General features: G+C 35.0%; 1 protein-coding gene across 2 annotated transcripts in view; it reads left to right on the forward strand.

The window, feature by feature from the left end:
• b3glcta (beta 3-glucosyltransferase a) overlaps window positions 1-19,120 on the forward strand; it is a 109,353-nt gene that overhangs the window by 4,292 nt on the left and 85,941 nt on the right. For both annotated transcript variants that reach the window (XM_084125757.1, XM_084125758.1), the window contains exon 3: window positions 12,895-12,941. In XM_084125757.1, coding sequence (XP_083981883.1) covers window positions 12,895-12,941 — 47 coding nt within the window. The remainder of the gene's footprint in view (window positions 1-12,894; window positions 12,942-19,120) is intronic.

Here is a 19,120-nt window from a genome sequence, read left to right on the forward strand (position 1 = left end):
CAAAATGAATGGGAGTCAATGGAATGCTAACAGCAGGTGGGGGTCTGCTAATCAATGGCGGCGCCCGGGGAAGCTTCAATGTTTTATGAAACCCTGCCCCCCTGCTTAAAACAGCTAACTGAGCTAGCGATGACTCTCCTCTTCCTGATTCGCGTCAGCTATGAAATCAGCGTGATATGATTAGTTTCTAAAGCTGTCAATCATCTCACGTGAACCAACCAGACCATAAGGCTGTTCTAATGCAATGACGCTGTCTGTGTATAGTTCCTCATTCTGAGCTACAAACACAACTAAACGCATCTCTTCATCTGATTCAAGAAGCTAATACATGCAGGATTCAAATATATCTGGTTTGTGTGTGTGTGATTTCTGTCCATTTTGGTTATTTTATAGGAACAAAGAATGTTTACATCCACTGGTGTGACAGCCATTTCCACCAGTGTGACGCTGATTTCATGTCACACTATAGGACAGTGCTGTCACACCAGTGGACATTTTCAAGATCAAGGCCAGTTTGCAGCCTAGCTATATGAGAGACAGTCTTCAATCCTGACTAACAGTGTTAAGGTTTACATTATTGTCAATAGTCAATCAATATAAATTGATGAAAATTTTCAGATCAATACTTAGATTATGTCACACCAAAGGACTGCATAATGGATCCCATTTCCCACAGTGCACGGAAATAGCAATATTATGAAAATATTTGAAACAGAACTCACCTTTTGGGCAGTCCATGTACTCCAGTGAGGTCTACTGTACTTCCTGGATGAAGAAGGGCCCCTCTCAGTAATAGGGTGCCCAAATTAATGCCCGTTTTATATCTACAGAATGGCGTCACACCAGGTGGACACCAGTTTTGCGGACAAAATGTAATGCGTCACAATTATTTTAAATGGGGACCTTATGACTTATAACCTTTAGTTTCATTAAGTTAACACCGCTATAACATCTATTCAAGTATTTTAATGTATTTAGACTTATTTTTCATTTAATTACAGTTAGGGGTGTAACGGTACGTGTATTCGTACCGGACCGTTTCGGTACAGGGCTTTCGGTTCGGTGCACGTGTGTACCGAATGACCGAATGCAATATTTTGTGTGCGGAACATAGGTACATTTTCGTGTTTCCACACGAACATATTAAGTGGCGGAAGTCTCCGCGTTCAGCGCAAATCCCGCCCTGCAGCTGACGTTTGTATACTGCTGATGTTCAGCTGATTGTAAAGTTTTACCAGAGCCCGTCTGGTTTTACCCGTCGTCACTGTAACCTAAACCAATGAAATCGACTGCAGAGCGAAAAAAAAGCTTTTCCGCTCCGTGTGCGCCGCCGCACTCTCCGTTCCGTGTGTGTGTGTCTGCGCGCTGCGCTCTCTGCTCAATGTTCGACTCCGTGTTTGCGCTGCGCGTATGAAGGACTAAAAATGACAGAACGAAAAATAAATAAATAAATAAATAAAAGTAGAAATAAATAAATAAATGCAGAAATAATAGTGAAAATAAATACATTTTGGTATTATAAATGGCTATTTCTGTATTTTTACATGTATTTATTTATTTATTTATGCATTTTTATATGTATTTATTTATGTATTTATACATTTATTTATATATTTATGTATTTATTTATTTATATATGTATTTATTTATACATTTATTTATTCCTACATTTATTTATTTCTGTATTTCCACATTTCTACATTTATTTATTTCTGTATTTCCACATTTCTACATTTATTTATTTCTGTATTTCCACATTTCTACATTTATTTTTCCCTGCGCATGTATGCTAATTGACCAATGGCTAACCACGCCCCCTCCACTCACTCGGACAAACAGTCAACATTCGGTAACGGGCGCTTTGGCAGCTGTCACAGTAGGAGACATTTCACAGGAGGCAATTGATGATTTTTTGGAGACAGAAAGATTATATATCATCTCGATGTCACCAAAAGGGCCTTAAATATGCATTGGAGGGTTATATTAATAATTTTATAGTTGAGAAGGTCGATAAGCTTCAGCTCCAGAACAAAGATTTACAGTTCACAGTGTAAACGTTATAGTTTGGTGCTATTTCGCTTCAAACGCTCGCTTTATACGCGTGTCCTATTCGCTTTGGATTCAAAATGTTCAAGCGTCGAACTAGACGCGGATACGCGCGAATTTGACGCTCTATTCGCGTTTGGTGTGAGCGCAGAATAATGGCTGCGATGTCAAGATTGCATTGCTGGAATGTGTGTGTGTGTTTGTGTGTGTGTCTGTGTGTGTCAGAGAGCGGGCGCGATCGAACAGTGTAAACATAAAAACATACTCCATTTTGTTCATACAGGACATAATTAAAACTGCAAAGTGTTTAGCCTACTTATAGTTGTGTAAAACACAACATTGTGCTTTTGTCAAACTGTAAACTCTTGTCAAACTGTAACCTACAACTGTCACCCAACCAAAATCACACACACACGCTGTTTAAAGCCAAAATGACAAGAAAAAACATAAAAACGAATGAAAACCGATAACCGCAATGCATTGCAATGGACGAGGAAGCAAGCAGAGAATGTATGCGTACTGTGATTGGCTCATCTCGTTTGGGGGCGTGGCTTAGCCATTGGTCAATTAGCATACATGCGCAGGGAAAAATAAATGTAGAAATGTGGAAATACAGAAATAAATAAATGTAGAAATGTGGAAATACAGAAATAAATAAATGTAGAAATGTGGAAATACAGAAATAAATAAATGTAGGAATAAATAAATGTATAAATAAATACATATATAAATATATAAATAAATAAATATATAAATAAATGTATAAATACATAAATAAATACATATAGAAATGCATAAATAAATAAATAAATACATGTAAAAATACAGAAATAGCCGTTTATATTACCAAAATGTATTTATTTTCACTATTATTTCTGCATTTATTTATTTATTTCTACTTTTATTTATTTATTTATTTATTTTTCGTTCTGTCATTTTTAGTCCTTCATAGCGCGTTCTGCTCTGTCGTTAACGGGCCAAACACTTCAATCATGTACCGATCACGCACTGGAAAAGCAAAGTCCGCTCAAATAAGGTGAAATTTCTCTGTAGAAGACTTCTGTTTGCTGAGCTGGTATAGCCATGATGGGCAACAATGGTAAAATGACCTGCTCTGATCACATGCTCTGGTAATAATAGCTTTGTAGGAATATATTTTATTTTGATAATTAGTAAAAAAAATGGTGGAAAAAATCTTAAATTGATTGTTGATTGATTATTGAAAAATAATAATACATTGATATATATGTTTAATATTATTTTAATATAGGGCTATTTTCTGTTCCTTTTTTTCCCCGGTGTTTCATTTAATTAGGTGATTCTAAGTTTAATGATTGATGATTACAAGCTTGGATGAATTGCAATTAATTACAGCAAATTGTGCAATTAAAGTTCATTTTTTTCCCAGTCTTAATTTTTAAATATGAGCAGGCCTACAAGCTGGGATTGGTAATGCTGCACTGTAATCATAGTTATTTATTTATATTTTTCATTAAATTTATTATGTGATATTGGTTTGAGACTGAGAGTATTTTATTTAGTGGAGAACTTTGCAGCAGTATTTTATTTCTTATTCTTTTTTTATTTTATATATATATTATTATATTTAATTAAAAAGTGTTTAAAAAAAGTGTAAACAAATTGTTAAAAAAAGTTTATAGTAATAAACAACCTGCAGTTTAATGTTTGCATTTCTTTCCCTTACTGTACCGAAAATAAACCGAACCGTGACTTTAAAACCGAGGTACGTACTGAACCGTGATTTTTGCATACCGTTACACCCCTAATTACAGTAGTTTTAAGATAAGCAACGCTTATCCCCCGGACAGTCACGCCAGTGGACAAATGTCATGTTTAAAACTAAATATTTACATATTTGAATTATAATACTCATTAATTACAGATGTATTAGTTCTGGAAGATTAAACTGTATATAACAACAGATATTTTAATGAAATATTATACATTTTTATTTATATTTGTCACCATGAACACAAAAATGTAGCATCACGTCAACCACCCATTTGCCATTGTTTATCAATATAACCATCATGGAGTTACATTATAGCTGTAGAAAAACTAAATAATAAATTCAATATTGGACATTTTGTGACAAAAAACTAATGGAAGACTTTATCACAGTAAGATTTTTATGGAAAAATGGGAAAAAATACAAAAATAAATATTTTATAAATATAGAATTCAAATAAAATAAATAAAAAATAAATTTCATTATTGCAAATCAAAACCTAGTAATTTTTTGTGACGAAAATGTAAAATTTAAAAAATACAAAAATACTATCTGTAATATTGTTATGATTTTTTTTTTTAAGTAGTTGTTGTTTTTTCAGCCAAATGAAAACATGGCAAATGCAGATCTGAACTACTGTCACAACCAGGCCCAACTGGGACTGTGGGGAAAAAATACTGTTGATCTTAAAATATGTTGTATTTTTCCCTGTAAAGAACTTTTTGTGTAAGGGTTTTATGAAGATATGTATGTCAAGATTATATCAGCGCTGTCCTGCTGTATTTATGATGTACAGAATAAAACTTTGAGAAAACATCTCAGGCCTACCTTTTGTGTGAACCTGCAGGCAGAAAGAATGATCAGTCAAAGGCCACTGCGGTTTGGCTGTCAGTCACAGATAAAAACAAAGCCATTTAAAATGCGCAACAAATATGTTTTGTTATGATGAGTTATACTGCAAGATTTAGAATAATTATAGGCATTTTAAGTCTTTCCCACAGATGTTATTCTGCAAGTTATTCCATTGCTTGAGTCAGGAGGCAGTTTAAACTAGCCGTTTTGAAAGATAAAAGTGCTGTTTACACCTGACAGTTAAAAAGATAAACACTCTCTGACTGTCTGGAAAAGTGACTGTCAAATACAAATCTTAAGGTATGCAGGGAGCGCAGGAATCCATGGATGGCATGAAATCACCTTGGCGGTGTGAATACTTGCGCTCTGTTCTGCTTATCAGTGAGAGGCAGTCTTAGGATTTGGCTTGGGATTGAAAGCCATGGGAGATGGAGACAAACCGGCATTTATGATGAGCAAATAAATGCCAATGCATGCTCGTTTTCTTTTCTCCCAACTTTCTAACTTGTGGTAAAAGGACATCTCTTCTCTTGCCGTGACATCTCTCTTCTCTTCTCTGATGACGTGTTTACTGGCGTGAGGGCGGGACAACCTGTCACTCACATGAGGTCATAGACAGAATCAAGTCCTGCCCGACATTTTTTGTTGTTGCTCGAGAAGCCGTTTCACTCACATAAAAGTCACAACAGGGAAGAAAAGACTATCGCAACTTGCGTTTCATGTCGACTTAAATACTCAAGAAGTCTAAGTCCCCCTGTGGTAGAGAGAAGTCTGTCATTTTACCGGAAGGTTGAGTTACTGACGTTTTAATTGAAAATGACTATGTGTTGCAAAAATAAACTGAAACATGCATAGATGAATCGATCACAATAAGATAGAAAATCAATGCATTTTTATTTCATGCCCACTTTAAAAGCCATTCTCAGTTCATTTTTGAAGAGTGCACAGCCAGAGACATCGTCACACAGTGGGAGAGTTGTAGTCTGCTCACATCTTGTTGTCATCTAACTGCACTTTCATCATGTTTCGATCTTTTGAGTGATCAATATTTGTCTGTTTAGAGAACTGAAGACCCGTCATGTACATTTAACAACAAACTCTTGATGTGATTATCAGGCCTGCCGAGTCAGCTGACAGCTTCTTCTCTAAAGTTTTCCTATTTTTTTCTTAGACTGACAGGTCATCAGAAAATCTCTAGCCACCCGCTTCCAAAGTGAGATGGTGAAGTGATGTGTAAGATGAAGAGAGGTAGCCTACTTTTTATTCAAGAGATAAGTCATGCTCCTTTCAGGGCATATTAGTTTCATAGTGCCATGAAATGTTGTGTTTTAAAAGCATTTACTCATCCACTTTGAATGAAATGTCAAGAGAGAGTAGTTCAGGTTTAATACAGCTCACAAGCAATAATTTAAAAGGGATCTCTGATTGACTCATGTCTTAGATTGGATTTGGATTTTGTGTAGTGTTCCTACTGTTTGTGGTACTAATCATCATCACAGCAGGGTCTAGTACTCAGCAAGAGAATTAATACACACCAACAGAATACAGAAGCAGAGAACAGTCTATAGATTTCGATGTTATCATTTAATGGCTGTAACACCATTCAAGTGGCAGTGGTTGGTTTGCAAGTTTCTAATAACTAGGCTAATGCATTACATTAATATAATTCTCTCAGAACAGCTTTGAGGTCTCCTCTGAGTGCCTATTTGATAAATATCAGTGCGCCTTTGTGATTTATGGAAGGAGTAATGACTAATAACTTGCTTTATTTGCTTCACACTTGTGAATTTCTGACACTTTTTATACATTCTGTCTTTTGATTAACACTTATAGGTTCATTATCAACTTGCAGAGTATATTGAGTACAACAAATGACTTCTCGTACACTCTAAAAATGTAATTAATTTAAAAAAAACAAAAACGTATTATCATGTAATTTGTGCTGCTAACCACTTACTGAGGCAGTGAGCATAATGTGCAGGAAAGGTTGTGGAGACCTGGTAATGAAAAGAACTTCAGACACAAAACGGCACGCATGCATGAACAATAAATTTGGCTTCCGGAACCAAACCAAAGTGACTGCTCTCATTGTGACTCTGAGACTTTGGAATCCCATTTCCTTCATATAAAAGCCAATGCTGACAATAGTTTTGTTTCAAATAAGTGCCAGTTACAATTCTGATTCAGGCAAAAAGTGGCTAAATTTGGAAATGTTTGGAGGTGTGGTTGATGGAATGAGGCAAATTAATGCATTCTTGATGAAATTCAAAACTCCATGTTCACCATCCAAAGCTAAGTAATGCAAATTCATGTACTTTAAAAGTACATTTTGAGTTTGAGGAAGAACTCAGGGATGCACAATATCATCATCATCAGCAGCAGCTGGTTATAAAAATTAATTAATAAAAATACATTTTAACAGACAATATTAAATGTTTTTTGTACAGTTGTTTTTTTTACATTTTTTGTGAACTCTTCTTCAAAAGCTTGAATAACACTAAAAACACTGTTAAATGTAATCTTTAGCAAATTTCAAAATGAATATCTATTTTTCATACTGTATATTATAATGCTTTATTACATGGCTTGGTTGAATTCCAATGTAGAATGCGGTCTGTTTTTTTCTTGATAACAGACCGCTGCGAAGTATAGCACACGGAGCGTTGCTATGGACGCAGGATTCTTCTAACCGTAGAGACGGAACAGACTATTTTCTTTAGCGGAAGCAATACCATTGTTTTTAAATCAATAAACTCCTTTTTAAATCAATATTTTGTGTCAAATTATTGATTTATTTGGTGGGTAGCCATGTAATAAGTGGGATAATATAGAGCGAGGCGGTTGTTATAGCGAATACAACCCCTTCAGGCTGATTCAAGACCCCTCCGCTTCGTGTCGGGGTCCCGATCAGCCTGTCGGGGTTGTATTCGCTATAACAACCGTCTCGCTCTACATTATCCCTTACGTGATGCCTAAAATTACTTGTAGCATATAAAGGGTTTATATGTAGAAACCCTTGTCATTAGCGACACCGGTGGCTGTAAAGTGAAATGCAGCCAGCAACCTATTACTGAGACACAATGTGATTCAAGGCCACGATATACTTATGAAGTTCTTTGAATTTCATGATCGTTTGAATATAAAGTATATGGGACATTCCATGTCAAACCAACCAAATTTTGGAAACTTCCCCGGCTCAAATTTTGGATTTTGGTAATATTTTTTTCTGAAGAAAGACAAACATAAATAGTGATGAAAGTCAAAATATTAAATGTGATGGATGTTTGTTTACTGAGTAATCCATTATTTTTTAGAGGGGGTCAAAATGACAATTTTCACCTGAGATTTGGAGCCAAGTTACAGGAGGTAAAAATTACTTTAGAAAGATGGCAGCGTCAGTATTTTGTTTTTACACAGAGATTGGTAGGTCTATTAGTTAAATCTGTTGTCTTTAGCAATCTTTGTTGCATTATATGCCAATGCTGAAAGTCCCAATAGAAATGAAGAAAAAGCACTTCTTTTGTTTTTTGCCCCAAATTTGCATGCCTGTAACTCAAGAAGTATTAAAGATATCTTAATATCCTTTTAGATTCTGTTTTTTTTTTTTTTATCAAACTTTCCTAACCGTCACATCCTTTGGATTTTCCTGCTGAAACCGGCCCGAGTCCTTCACATAAAAATCAGTTCACAACCTACGAAGTCGGGGAAGGTTTTTCGTTACAAGCTGTTCAAACATTGGCAATACAAAAAGTGTAACATACATTAAAACTAAAATCAACCGTTTAATGGGGCTATATGTAAGAATTTTTGTGTTTTATTTTGATTTATTCTTAATCCATTTAACTGTAGGGGAATTACAGCTAGACCCCATAGAGAGACCGATATGGTCAGTGAAGACCAGGAGTCAAAGTTAAAGTTCAATCAGTTTTTGTTTTCTATTGTGTATATGATGAATACTGAGTATTCAGGCATGCTGCCGATTTGACATACTAATTTTTGCAAACTGTGTAGCAGGGAAGTATTCATATTTGTTCATAGGAACTGTGCATCAATCTTTCCTAGCAGACTTTGAAATACCTTTAATTGCACAAGTACAGCTTTCATCCAAATCTTCTAATTTCACTAATTTTTCCCATGTTGTTTTCCTTCATCTGAAGGAGCATCTGTTCTTTGCATTTGTCTACTCTAGAAGACATCTGAAAAAAATTGTACACAGATGTCATCAGTTCAGGCAAATGATTTGCTTGCAGTATTTTATCAAGAATATAGCCAGCAGTTGTTAAAAGCAACACTGGCAATAAAGAAGGGCACTTTATAGTGTAGCCGTCTCAGTGGCCATGTGCAAGCAGAGCTATACAGTGCTGGTAAATGGCCCTCGTGTGTGTCTTTCCCGCCCTATAACATCCTCAGGGGACCGGCATGAAAAGATTGAAAGTTTGCGACAGATGTCAGAAAATGAGGAGTGAACTTGGATGCGTTCCTGCAAGAAGCCAAGGTTTTCAAGCCAAATGTTGCATATTTAATCCACTCTGACAGACTCCAGTCCATGTGAGAATGTAGCCTGTCTTGCTGCTGAGAGAACCACTCTTTTCTTTGTTAAAACCCATTCTCTTATTTATGTGGAATTACTTATTTAAAATTCAAGATGGATCCAACTTTTTTGCTTGAATATGTTTGCTGAGTGAAACGGTGCTAGTGAATGCGCTCGGCTCTTAATATTAAACGCATATTTCTTGCATTTTACAATCGCTTTAATGGCGCGCTCAGGGAGATGTAGTATTATGAGCCTCCCCTATTGCTTTTCTTTTGTGATCCTGTCAGAGCACTAATATGGAATATTAGATTTGAGGTGAAATTGTGATCTATCTTTTTCCGCTATGAAAGTAGTGCACATTAGGGAAGCTATCCTGATGATAGGTAGTACCAATGTTCATTTTTCAACTGTAAACAACCCAATGCTTGGGTGAAACTGTTAGGGGAATTATCTGACAGCAACAGCAGAATTATATATCAGCTCTGGCCTCGGCTCATCCTGCCCACTGATATGCTGAAAATGCCTTGGCTCTTTATGATTCAGCCACAGTGAGAAAGATACTGTTCAGGGCATAGCAAATCCATCCACTCATGGGTTATTTATTATTAATGGCTTACATTTTGTAAGATAGAGGGGAAGTGATGTCCCCCTTTAAAGTGTGTTGGAAGATCATCTTAAACATTTGGAAGTTGTTTAACATGAATTAAGTTGTGTGACCATGGTGGTAAACACGGACACCTTTATTTAAATATTAGATAGATAAGCAGGTTAGTTAGTAGTGGTCAGAATGTTGACCACTGAAATGTTTGTCGGTGGCCGATGTGGATATCTAGAAATCATAGGGCCAGATTAAACATACTATATGGGCATTTTGCCACATGCCTGTGGGCACTACCAAATTGACACAATGCATTTATAAATGTTTTTATTTATTTATTTATTTAGGCTGCGCAATGGCAAAATATGTATGGGATGGTATACTAAGATATTACGCACTACTGTTTAAATGTTTGAGGTTTGGCAAGATTTTAAAAGAAATCCCTGATGCTCACCACGGCTGCATTTATTTGATCAAAAATACAGTCAAATTTGATTGCAATTTTATTACAAGGATCAGTGGCTTGGACCTGGGGGACCGCTGGGGAGTTGGGGGCTTCAGAGGGTAAATTTTTGTTTTGTTCATTGTGAAGAAACCTTTGGGCAATTGTATGTGATCCTGTCTATGAAAAATCCATTAAAAAAATGTATCAAAATACAATAAATAAAAAATGTTGTAAAATATTATTGCGATTTAAAATAAGTCTTCTACTTTACATTATTCAGTCTTCAGTATTACATGATACAGTACTTCATAAATAATTCTGATGTGTTGATTTGGTGCTCAAGAAATTCTCAATGTTGAAATAGTTATGCTGCTTAATATTTTTATGGACGTTGACAATTTGTTTCAGGATTTTTTTTTTTTTTTTTTTTTTGATGAATAGAAAGTTTAATAGAACAGCATTTATTTGAAATGTATAAAAAAAATTGTAGCAATGTCAGTTTACTAGGCTTTTTCCTGTAGTCAGTGTACCGGTCTTACACAGTGTTCGGCCGTACAGTGATTACATTACTTTGTGCCCACCATGGCACCACCTCTACTGTCGTTTTGCTTTTTTCTAGAAATAAAAAAACATTTAGTTCAGTTAGACAACAGACACTACAATTATAAACTGAAATTTCCTGCTCAAATCATCTGCTCTGCTCCATAAAGCATTGGTAAAGCATTGGTCATTCATTGACAAATATCTTGTAAAATATGCGGTCAGTACCGCCGTTCCTTATACTTAGGGTACGCATGATCTCGAATTCGCATTGAAGCTACAGTCAAAAGCGAGCCTGTATTCGAAAACTTTTTCAATAACCCACATATTGTTAGCGGCTCCCTGATATATACAGATATATATATATATATATATATATATATATATATATATATATATATATATATATATATATATATATATATATATAGTTCTCGTGACAGCGAATTCGCAAGTTTATGTACCGGTGTGAAAATTTCCTCATCGTGACATCCCTAGACTTTACTGTTACTTTTGATCAATCTAATAATGTGTCCTTGTTGAATAAAAGTATTCATTACTTTGAGGAAAAAACAACAACTTTTGAAGTTTGAACGGTAGCCTATATGACAACAAATGAAAATAATGATAACAATTGAAACATACATAAAATTGCTGAGAGTAGCATTTAACTAAATATTTTGTTATAAAAAAGAACTAAAAAGCTGCACGGGGACTTTTTAAGCTCGGTTTATTCATATTAAGCATTCAAACAAACAAACTATATTTGTTATTTTCCAATGATCCATGGAAAGTTTAAGTGAGCGTGTTGGTTTGTTCCCTGAACTCTGCAAAGCTGTTTGTGCAAACAGTGTGACATTAATAAAAATAAAAAGACAAATAAGCACATATATAAAATGATTTATATAATTTTTTCAGCAACATTAATTAGATCCACAGAGCCACTCGTGCTGTTTAGGTCTAATGAGCTCACATGACCTTTTGGTTCCCTTCATTTATGATTTTGCTCAATGTTTCCTCATTTCAAAGTTAACTTGGAATTTTAATGTTGCCATGTCTAGATTTCTTTCCACTTTTCTCTACGGCTATGTTTACCCATCATCATCTTTTTAACAAGTTTAGTTTTCATCGATGTCTACATTAATGAATTTAAAGATGTTTTCACTTAAGCAGCCATCAGATATTTCTAACATTGAGACATTCATTTATGCATATTTAATTTACTTAGCATAACACTAGGCCAAGAAATAAAACTTATTTTCCCCTATTACTTTTGGATCTTGCCATCATTTCTATGTTTATGAAATACACAGAATGTAATTAATCATGCTTGAATTTTTTCTGCAGGCTTCTCAACAGTTTTTTTTAGCATCTACAGAGAACTGGACTTCATAAATAATTAAGTTACAAGCATACAGGGCCAGGGATAAAGAAGCTAAATAAAATTCAAACCAACTATTGGCCTAGAGGTGTAAACATCAGCCTCATTAAAGAGTTATATGAAAGAAGATTTCACAGGTTGCAAATGGACTTGTGAAGTAGCAACAAGCAAATGCCTTTTAACCCTCATACGAGTTAATCTAGAGTTTTAATGCACACTTTCAGGGCTCTGCTCTGATAATGTCACCCGAGAAGCGGATAAGTAAAAGGAGCAATTATGAACTGTTCCAAGGACAGCATAATGGCCAGAAACCTGTGGTATTCTCAGAAGCCGAAACTCACTCGCACTGATCTCACTGGCACGGAAAGTCATCTCTGCATCTGCCGTTTTGACGCTCGGTATCGATTTTGAGGCTCCTCTCAAAGCGACTCTCTTCTCGGGATCAATGGATATGTAATTTGAGAGAAGCTTCTCCAGCTCTAATGAAAAACTTTGCAAAATACTTGTGGTGCAGAAGTCCCTAAAGGCTGGTGCAGATTAAAGGGGAAAAGATTCTCTTCTAATCAGCTGGCATTTAACTCCCTCTTCTAGATCTTAAAGGAGCAGCACTTAGCCTAACATTTACATTATAAAGTCATGGGCTTTTAGACTATTGCCTATGTGTTGCAGTTTTGCCAACATGTTAAATGGATTGATGATGGAGCCCTCATTGTTGTGACCTGATGTTTTCTGTTTGATTTTATTCCAGTGCCCCTCATCACTGCAAAAGGAGATGATGTGGAGAGTCACCAAAAGGTAAGGGTTGACGGCATGTGACAGCAGTTTGATTTTAAATGGCAGATCTGTAATCTCCTGTTCTTTTGTTTGTTTGTTTCTCATACATGGCTCAAGACCTATCACCCTTTGTACAGGTTTTGTATCTCCAGCACCAGAAATGCAAGCTACAGCTATAATTTTCTGCTGAAAGTGCACCAATTAAAGCCAAGCATATACAGTGCAATGCATAAGTGAATACACCCATGCTAAAGTTGACTAAAAAGAGGAATAAAAAATCATATTTTGGAAATTGAACTTAATGCCTTAATTTAAAAAATTAGGAAAAATCCAACCTTTAAGGACACCAATTTTCTTTGTGAATGAATAATGTATCGTAAATAAATAAATGTTCTTCCTTAAAATACATGGTGCATAAGTGAGTACACCCCTATGTTAAATTCCCATAAAGGCAGGCAGATTTTTATTTGTAAGTATTTTTAAAAAAAAAATTTAGGATACTATGCATCCTGATAAAGTTCCCTTGGCCTTTGGAATTAAAATAGCCCCACATCATCACATAGCCTTCACCATACCTAGAGATTGGCATGATTTTATTTCAGTTAGCCTAAAAGCTAGTTTGATTTGCATTGAGAGATGATCTTATGGAAAGTACCCAATGCCAATCTCTAGGTATGGTGAAGGCTATGTGATAATGTGGGGCTATTTTAATTCCAAAGGCCAAGGGAACTTTATCAGGATGCATAGTATCCTAAAAAAAAATACTTAAAAATAAAAATCTGCCTGCCTCTATGGGAATTTAACATAGGGGTGTACTCACTTATGCACCATGTATTTTAAGGAAGAACATTTATTTATTTACGATACATTATTCATTCACAAAGAAAATTGGTGTCCTTAAAGGTTGGATTTTTCCTAATTTTTTAAATTAAGGCATTAAGTTCAATTTCCAAAATATGATTTTTTATTCCTCTTTTTAGTCAACTTTAGCATGGGTGTATTCACTTATGCATTGCACTGTATATATAAGTTTTCCACAGCATGTATGATGATTTTTTTCATAAGCTTGTTCTTTGTAAGCTTGATTTTTAAGTGGCCTGTCAATATTATAGTAGACATAAATACATTTTGACATAAATAATTGCATTTTGCGACAATTAGGGTTGCACAATATTGGGGAAAAAAACTTGACAATGCAATATTGTGTTTTTCTGCTATATTGTAAAAAATACAAGAAGTTTCACCATATTAATTGAATAACTCCATTTGAAAAATTCTAAAATGATTGAAGTGATTTTGTTAGGGAGTGCATCGGCATAGAAAAAAGAGCCGGAAAATTACTTTTTACTCTAAAGACTTCTTGTGTGTGTGCGGAAAGGAGGGGTTTAGACAGACTGGATCATTGGAAGATTCGTTTGAGAATCATTGAAAAATGTGGTGATGTGCAATGTATATTATGAGAAAATATAACTGTTTTTGACATTTGATGCATTTAAACCCGTTGTAGGAGACCTCCAAATCAAAATTAGGAACCTTTAAAATAGCACAATAGGGGCACTTTAAATCACAGCCTGCGCAATTTGACAATGGCAGTAAGCCATATCACAATATTGATTTTTTTTTAAATATATATATCGTGCAGCTCTATTGCATTAGTTATCCAAAGCGACTTGCATAGCATTCAAGTTCAAATATATTTGATCAGTCTATGAACTTGGTGTTGCTAGTGTAGCTCTTTGCTCTACTGGAACGTTCTTAGGCAAATTATGAAAACCACCAAGATGTCAGTAAATTAAAAAGCAGTAGTTATGCATTGGTCAAATCACATTGTAATGTCCATATTCTAGAGTTGAAAGGGTTGCAAACAGAAAGAAAAAGTCAATTTATCAGTTATCCGCCATAACATGCTGTTTATTATCGGTTATTGTTGGTGCATCCCTGAGGTAATTTAGTCTCTGCATTTTAATCAATACGTGTTTCTTATTTGGTTCCAGATCCATCTTCAACTTGTCAGGCTGTGTCGTTGTCTTGCAATAAGCATTACACTGAGTTTGTCTAACTCTAAGGGACTTTGACGGGGGCCTTCACAGCTGAAATGCTGAGCATATGATCCTTGCTGCAAGTGACATTTTTCTCTTTTATTGCGTCAGCCGTTTCTGCTTTCCGCCGATAGGTTTCACGGTTAATGCATTCATTTTCTGGTGTAGCTTTTGTTGAGTTTTAACCAGAAAGGCCACTGAGATTATTGGTCAGGAGAGGGAACAAAGCACAGAGAGCAAAAGGAAGCGAATACATTAGAACGCATAGAACACTTTAATATGTGTTTAGACCTTGGACAGGGTTCAGATGTGCTTGTACATCTGGGGTTTTTAGCAATTTTCCTTTTCTTTGTTGATATTTCCTTCTCCTTTTTTCAATCGATGAAATTAAAAGTGAAATAGTACAGTTTGTTAATGTTACCCTCACTATGGTCGAAGGTTCACATGGTTGATTGAGTGTAAAAGTGGACATTTTGATGAATAGATCTCTCTAGGTCCTTTCAGACGCATGGAGAGGAGAAGAAATAGACATGAAATAGTGGAGATGCCTCTCTTGATATGCACAGCAGGATGACAGGATGGAAAATTGTGCAGGCCCTCCTACTGTTAAATCAGTGCTCTTCAAAGACAGCACATCCTTGTGCTCCTGGGGTGAGAGGTTTGACTGGTTCCAATCAAGGATCCAAATGAATGTTGCTGTTGCTGTCATTGAAGTTTATCTTTTTCTGCCATTTCTTTTTGTGCATTTAGTTGGACTGTCATTCGCCTACAGTACCGGCTAAATGATTGGAACCATTAGGCTACTATTTTTAATGTTTTTGAAAGAAGTCTCTTATGCTCAGCAAGCCTGCATTTATTTAATCAAAAAAATAGACAGAATACAGAAAAAACATTAAGATTGTGACATATTATTACAATTTGAAATAAAGATTTCTGTGATGGTAAAGCTGAATTTTCAGCATTATTACTCCAGTCTTCAGTCACATGATCCCTCAGAAATCATGCTGATTTGGTAATCAAATTATCAATGTTGGAAACAGTTGTGCTGCTTAATATATATATATATATATATATATATATATATATATATATATATATATATATATATATATATATATATATATATATATCAAAACATTTCAGTTCTAAATAAATTTTTATTTATCAAAGAATCTTGAAAAAAGTATCACAGGTTATAAAAAAATGATAAGCAGCTGTTTCCATCATTGATAATAAATCGGCATATTAGAATTATTCATAGAATTATAAGGATGTGACACTGAAGACTGGAGTAATGGCTGATGAAAATCCAGCTTTGCATCACAGAAATAAATTATATTTTAATATATTAAAATAGAAAACCTTTATTTTAAAGAGTAATAATATTTCACAATTTTTCTGTATTTTTGATCAAATAAATGTAGGCTTGATGAGCATAAGAGTTCTTTCAAAAACATAAAAAAATAGTAATGTTTCTAAACTTTTGACCGGTACTGTACAGTGAATCGTATATAATAAAAGTAGTTACATGATGTTGTAATTAAATAAATCACAATTGAATGTGTATATCAATATTTGCTAATAAATAATTAAATGACATTCAAAGCATTAATAAGAATTACATAAAAAATAAGAATAACATTAAAAAAAAGCATTTTAGAGGTCAATATATTGTTTTTTTATTTCCATATCATTGAACATAGACCTATCATGAGTGTTACTAGCATTTGTTCTGTAGCATCTTGCACCAAAATGCTGAATATTTAACAGGTTTTTTTTTCTCTTTTTTTTGAAGTTTAGTTTTGATTTTGGCTTTGTGTCAAGTTAAAAACCATTCAATCCTGTTGATTCTGTTTTATTCTTTTGCAGACCTAACAGCTGTTTTTAATCACAAGAGCGTGTTATGTGTGTAACAGGCTCTGTAATCTCATTCTGTGCTGAATATTCTCAATCTCAGTCAGGAGATATGATTAGATACATTAGTTCATTTTAACATATTTAATATAATATATAATTAAAATTGAATTAATTGTACTAAATTAAAACACATCAGTACTTCTGTACAGAAAAATGGTTTAACAAAACAGTAACAGAATACAATAATAATTAATATTAATATTTTAATTAATTACTAATATTGTATTAATTTCATTTGTTAAGCAACTGTGACATTTAGCACCACATAGTTGTTTTTTTAGTCTGAATTTAAGTGCCTGCAACAGAAAGTTGTATCTGAAGTTGTATCTATAATGATCGCAGATTTGGCATGTCATCACCACGACACTGTTGCAAAGCATGTTGTACAAAGTCCTTCTCGAGGCTTTTTTCGGGTGTTAGGAGGTTTTAATTATAAAGATATCCTAGTTACAGGTTAGGTGCTTTACAAAATCAGATTACTTTATGGAAGTTTTCTCCATAATATTAGAAAATAGATATTTCGAAAAATGCTATTTTTTTTTCTTCCATACAGTGGAAGTCATTGGGGACCAATGTTGTAAATTTGTACCCCATTAAAGGGGTGGTATAATGCCCTTTTCACAAGATGTAAAATAAGTATTTGATGTTCCCAGAGTGTGTATGTGAAGTTTTAGCTCAAAATACCCCACAGATATTTTTATATAGCATGTTAAAGTTGTCACTTTTTGAGGGTGAGCAAAAACGCACCGTTTTGTATCTGTTCCTTTAAATGCAAATGAGCTGCTGCTCCCGGCACAGGGGGCGGAGCTTCAAGAGCTAGCACTCACACAGACATGCACTGAAAATTTCAAAAACCTTTAGCCTTTTATGTTCAAACCGGATTCAGACAAAGATGGAGAGACTCAAGAAGAAGTGACAACATGTAGAATGCAACAGGACATTTCTGAATGGTTAGTTGATGAATTTATGTAGCTTATGTGTAGTTATCTTCTAGTCATTGATTAGCATATTCTGTCATGGTAATCTATAAATCGTGTTCAGGGGGCGGGGTTTATGTCAATTCCAGGGTTGGTGATGTCACTAACCCTGGAGGAATATCGTGTAGTCTCTACCAGCCATTTGTTGTAGTCCTTAAAAAGCAATTTCTTTAAAGAAAATATCTCCCTTTGCTTTGAACTTTGAGCGTTGTAACTTTGCAGATGTTGTTTATGCTCAAACAGCAGCATAAACACTAACTAAAGTTAAAAAAAGTGAAATCATAATCAACCACCCCTTTAACTTTCATTAAATGGACAAAAACAGTTCTTATTGTATTGTATTCTTCTTCAGAATGTCTTTTTTTGTGTGTGTGTGTTTCTGGATGTAGTTTAGGGGAATTTTTTGGTAAACTCCCTTTAAAGACCCATAAGTCTTGGGAGACCCTAAAGACTCCCTACATTTTCATTTATTTATTAGCAAGGTCACTATAGGCCTATGCGGTACACATGACACCATGTTTGTACAGGACAGTGGTTGCATGCAAATTATGTTGTTGGGCTGTACACTTGTCCTTGATCTTGGATACAGGACAGGGATTACAGTTTGGCTTGAAATATGGAAAATAATCTACAACCTATAAGTCGTGATTTACAACACATCCAACGCCTCATAAAAGATACACCAAGGTGCCGTTTTCATCTTCAGCTTTTTAGTCTTGCATGACCTTTGCTGTCGACCTTTTTCTCAATAACCGGCCACATTGGTCATGCAGCTCGAGGAGAGGCGCTGGACTCGGAATCTCAATGGCTCGGGGAACAGAGGCCAAATGAGATTCAACAGGTCACTGGTGTGTGCTGGAATACTCTACCATATATCACAAGGACAGAGAGAGCGAACCAACCTTGGTCTGTGTATGGAAAAATGAAAGGCGGGTAATCATGGATTTTTCTGAAGATTTCCTTGATTGAATTGCTCTGGAAGGCGAGCACACACATTAAACCCAACTCCAATTAAGCTCGGCCCTGTAATTTCAAGCAGCTTTTCCCATGTGAACTGACTGGTGACTCATTTTTACCTCTTCAAACAGGTTCAGTCCTGTCAGTGCTATAGCTGAAGGATATCGAGAGCCAGCTGGCAAATGTCACTCAAGCTACTTGCAATCTCTGCGTGTTTGTATTGGCAGTCCTAGACTTTGTCATTTGTGCCAAACTGTCCTTTCTGAATATTTCACAGAATCTCGCAAAAGAGTGTTTTTAACACACTTTG

This window comes from Abramis brama (assembly GCF_963993115.1).
Source record: "Abramis brama genome assembly, chromosome: 10".
Taxonomy (NCBI): domain Eukaryota; kingdom Metazoa; phylum Chordata; class Actinopteri; order Cypriniformes; family Leuciscidae; genus Abramis; species Abramis brama.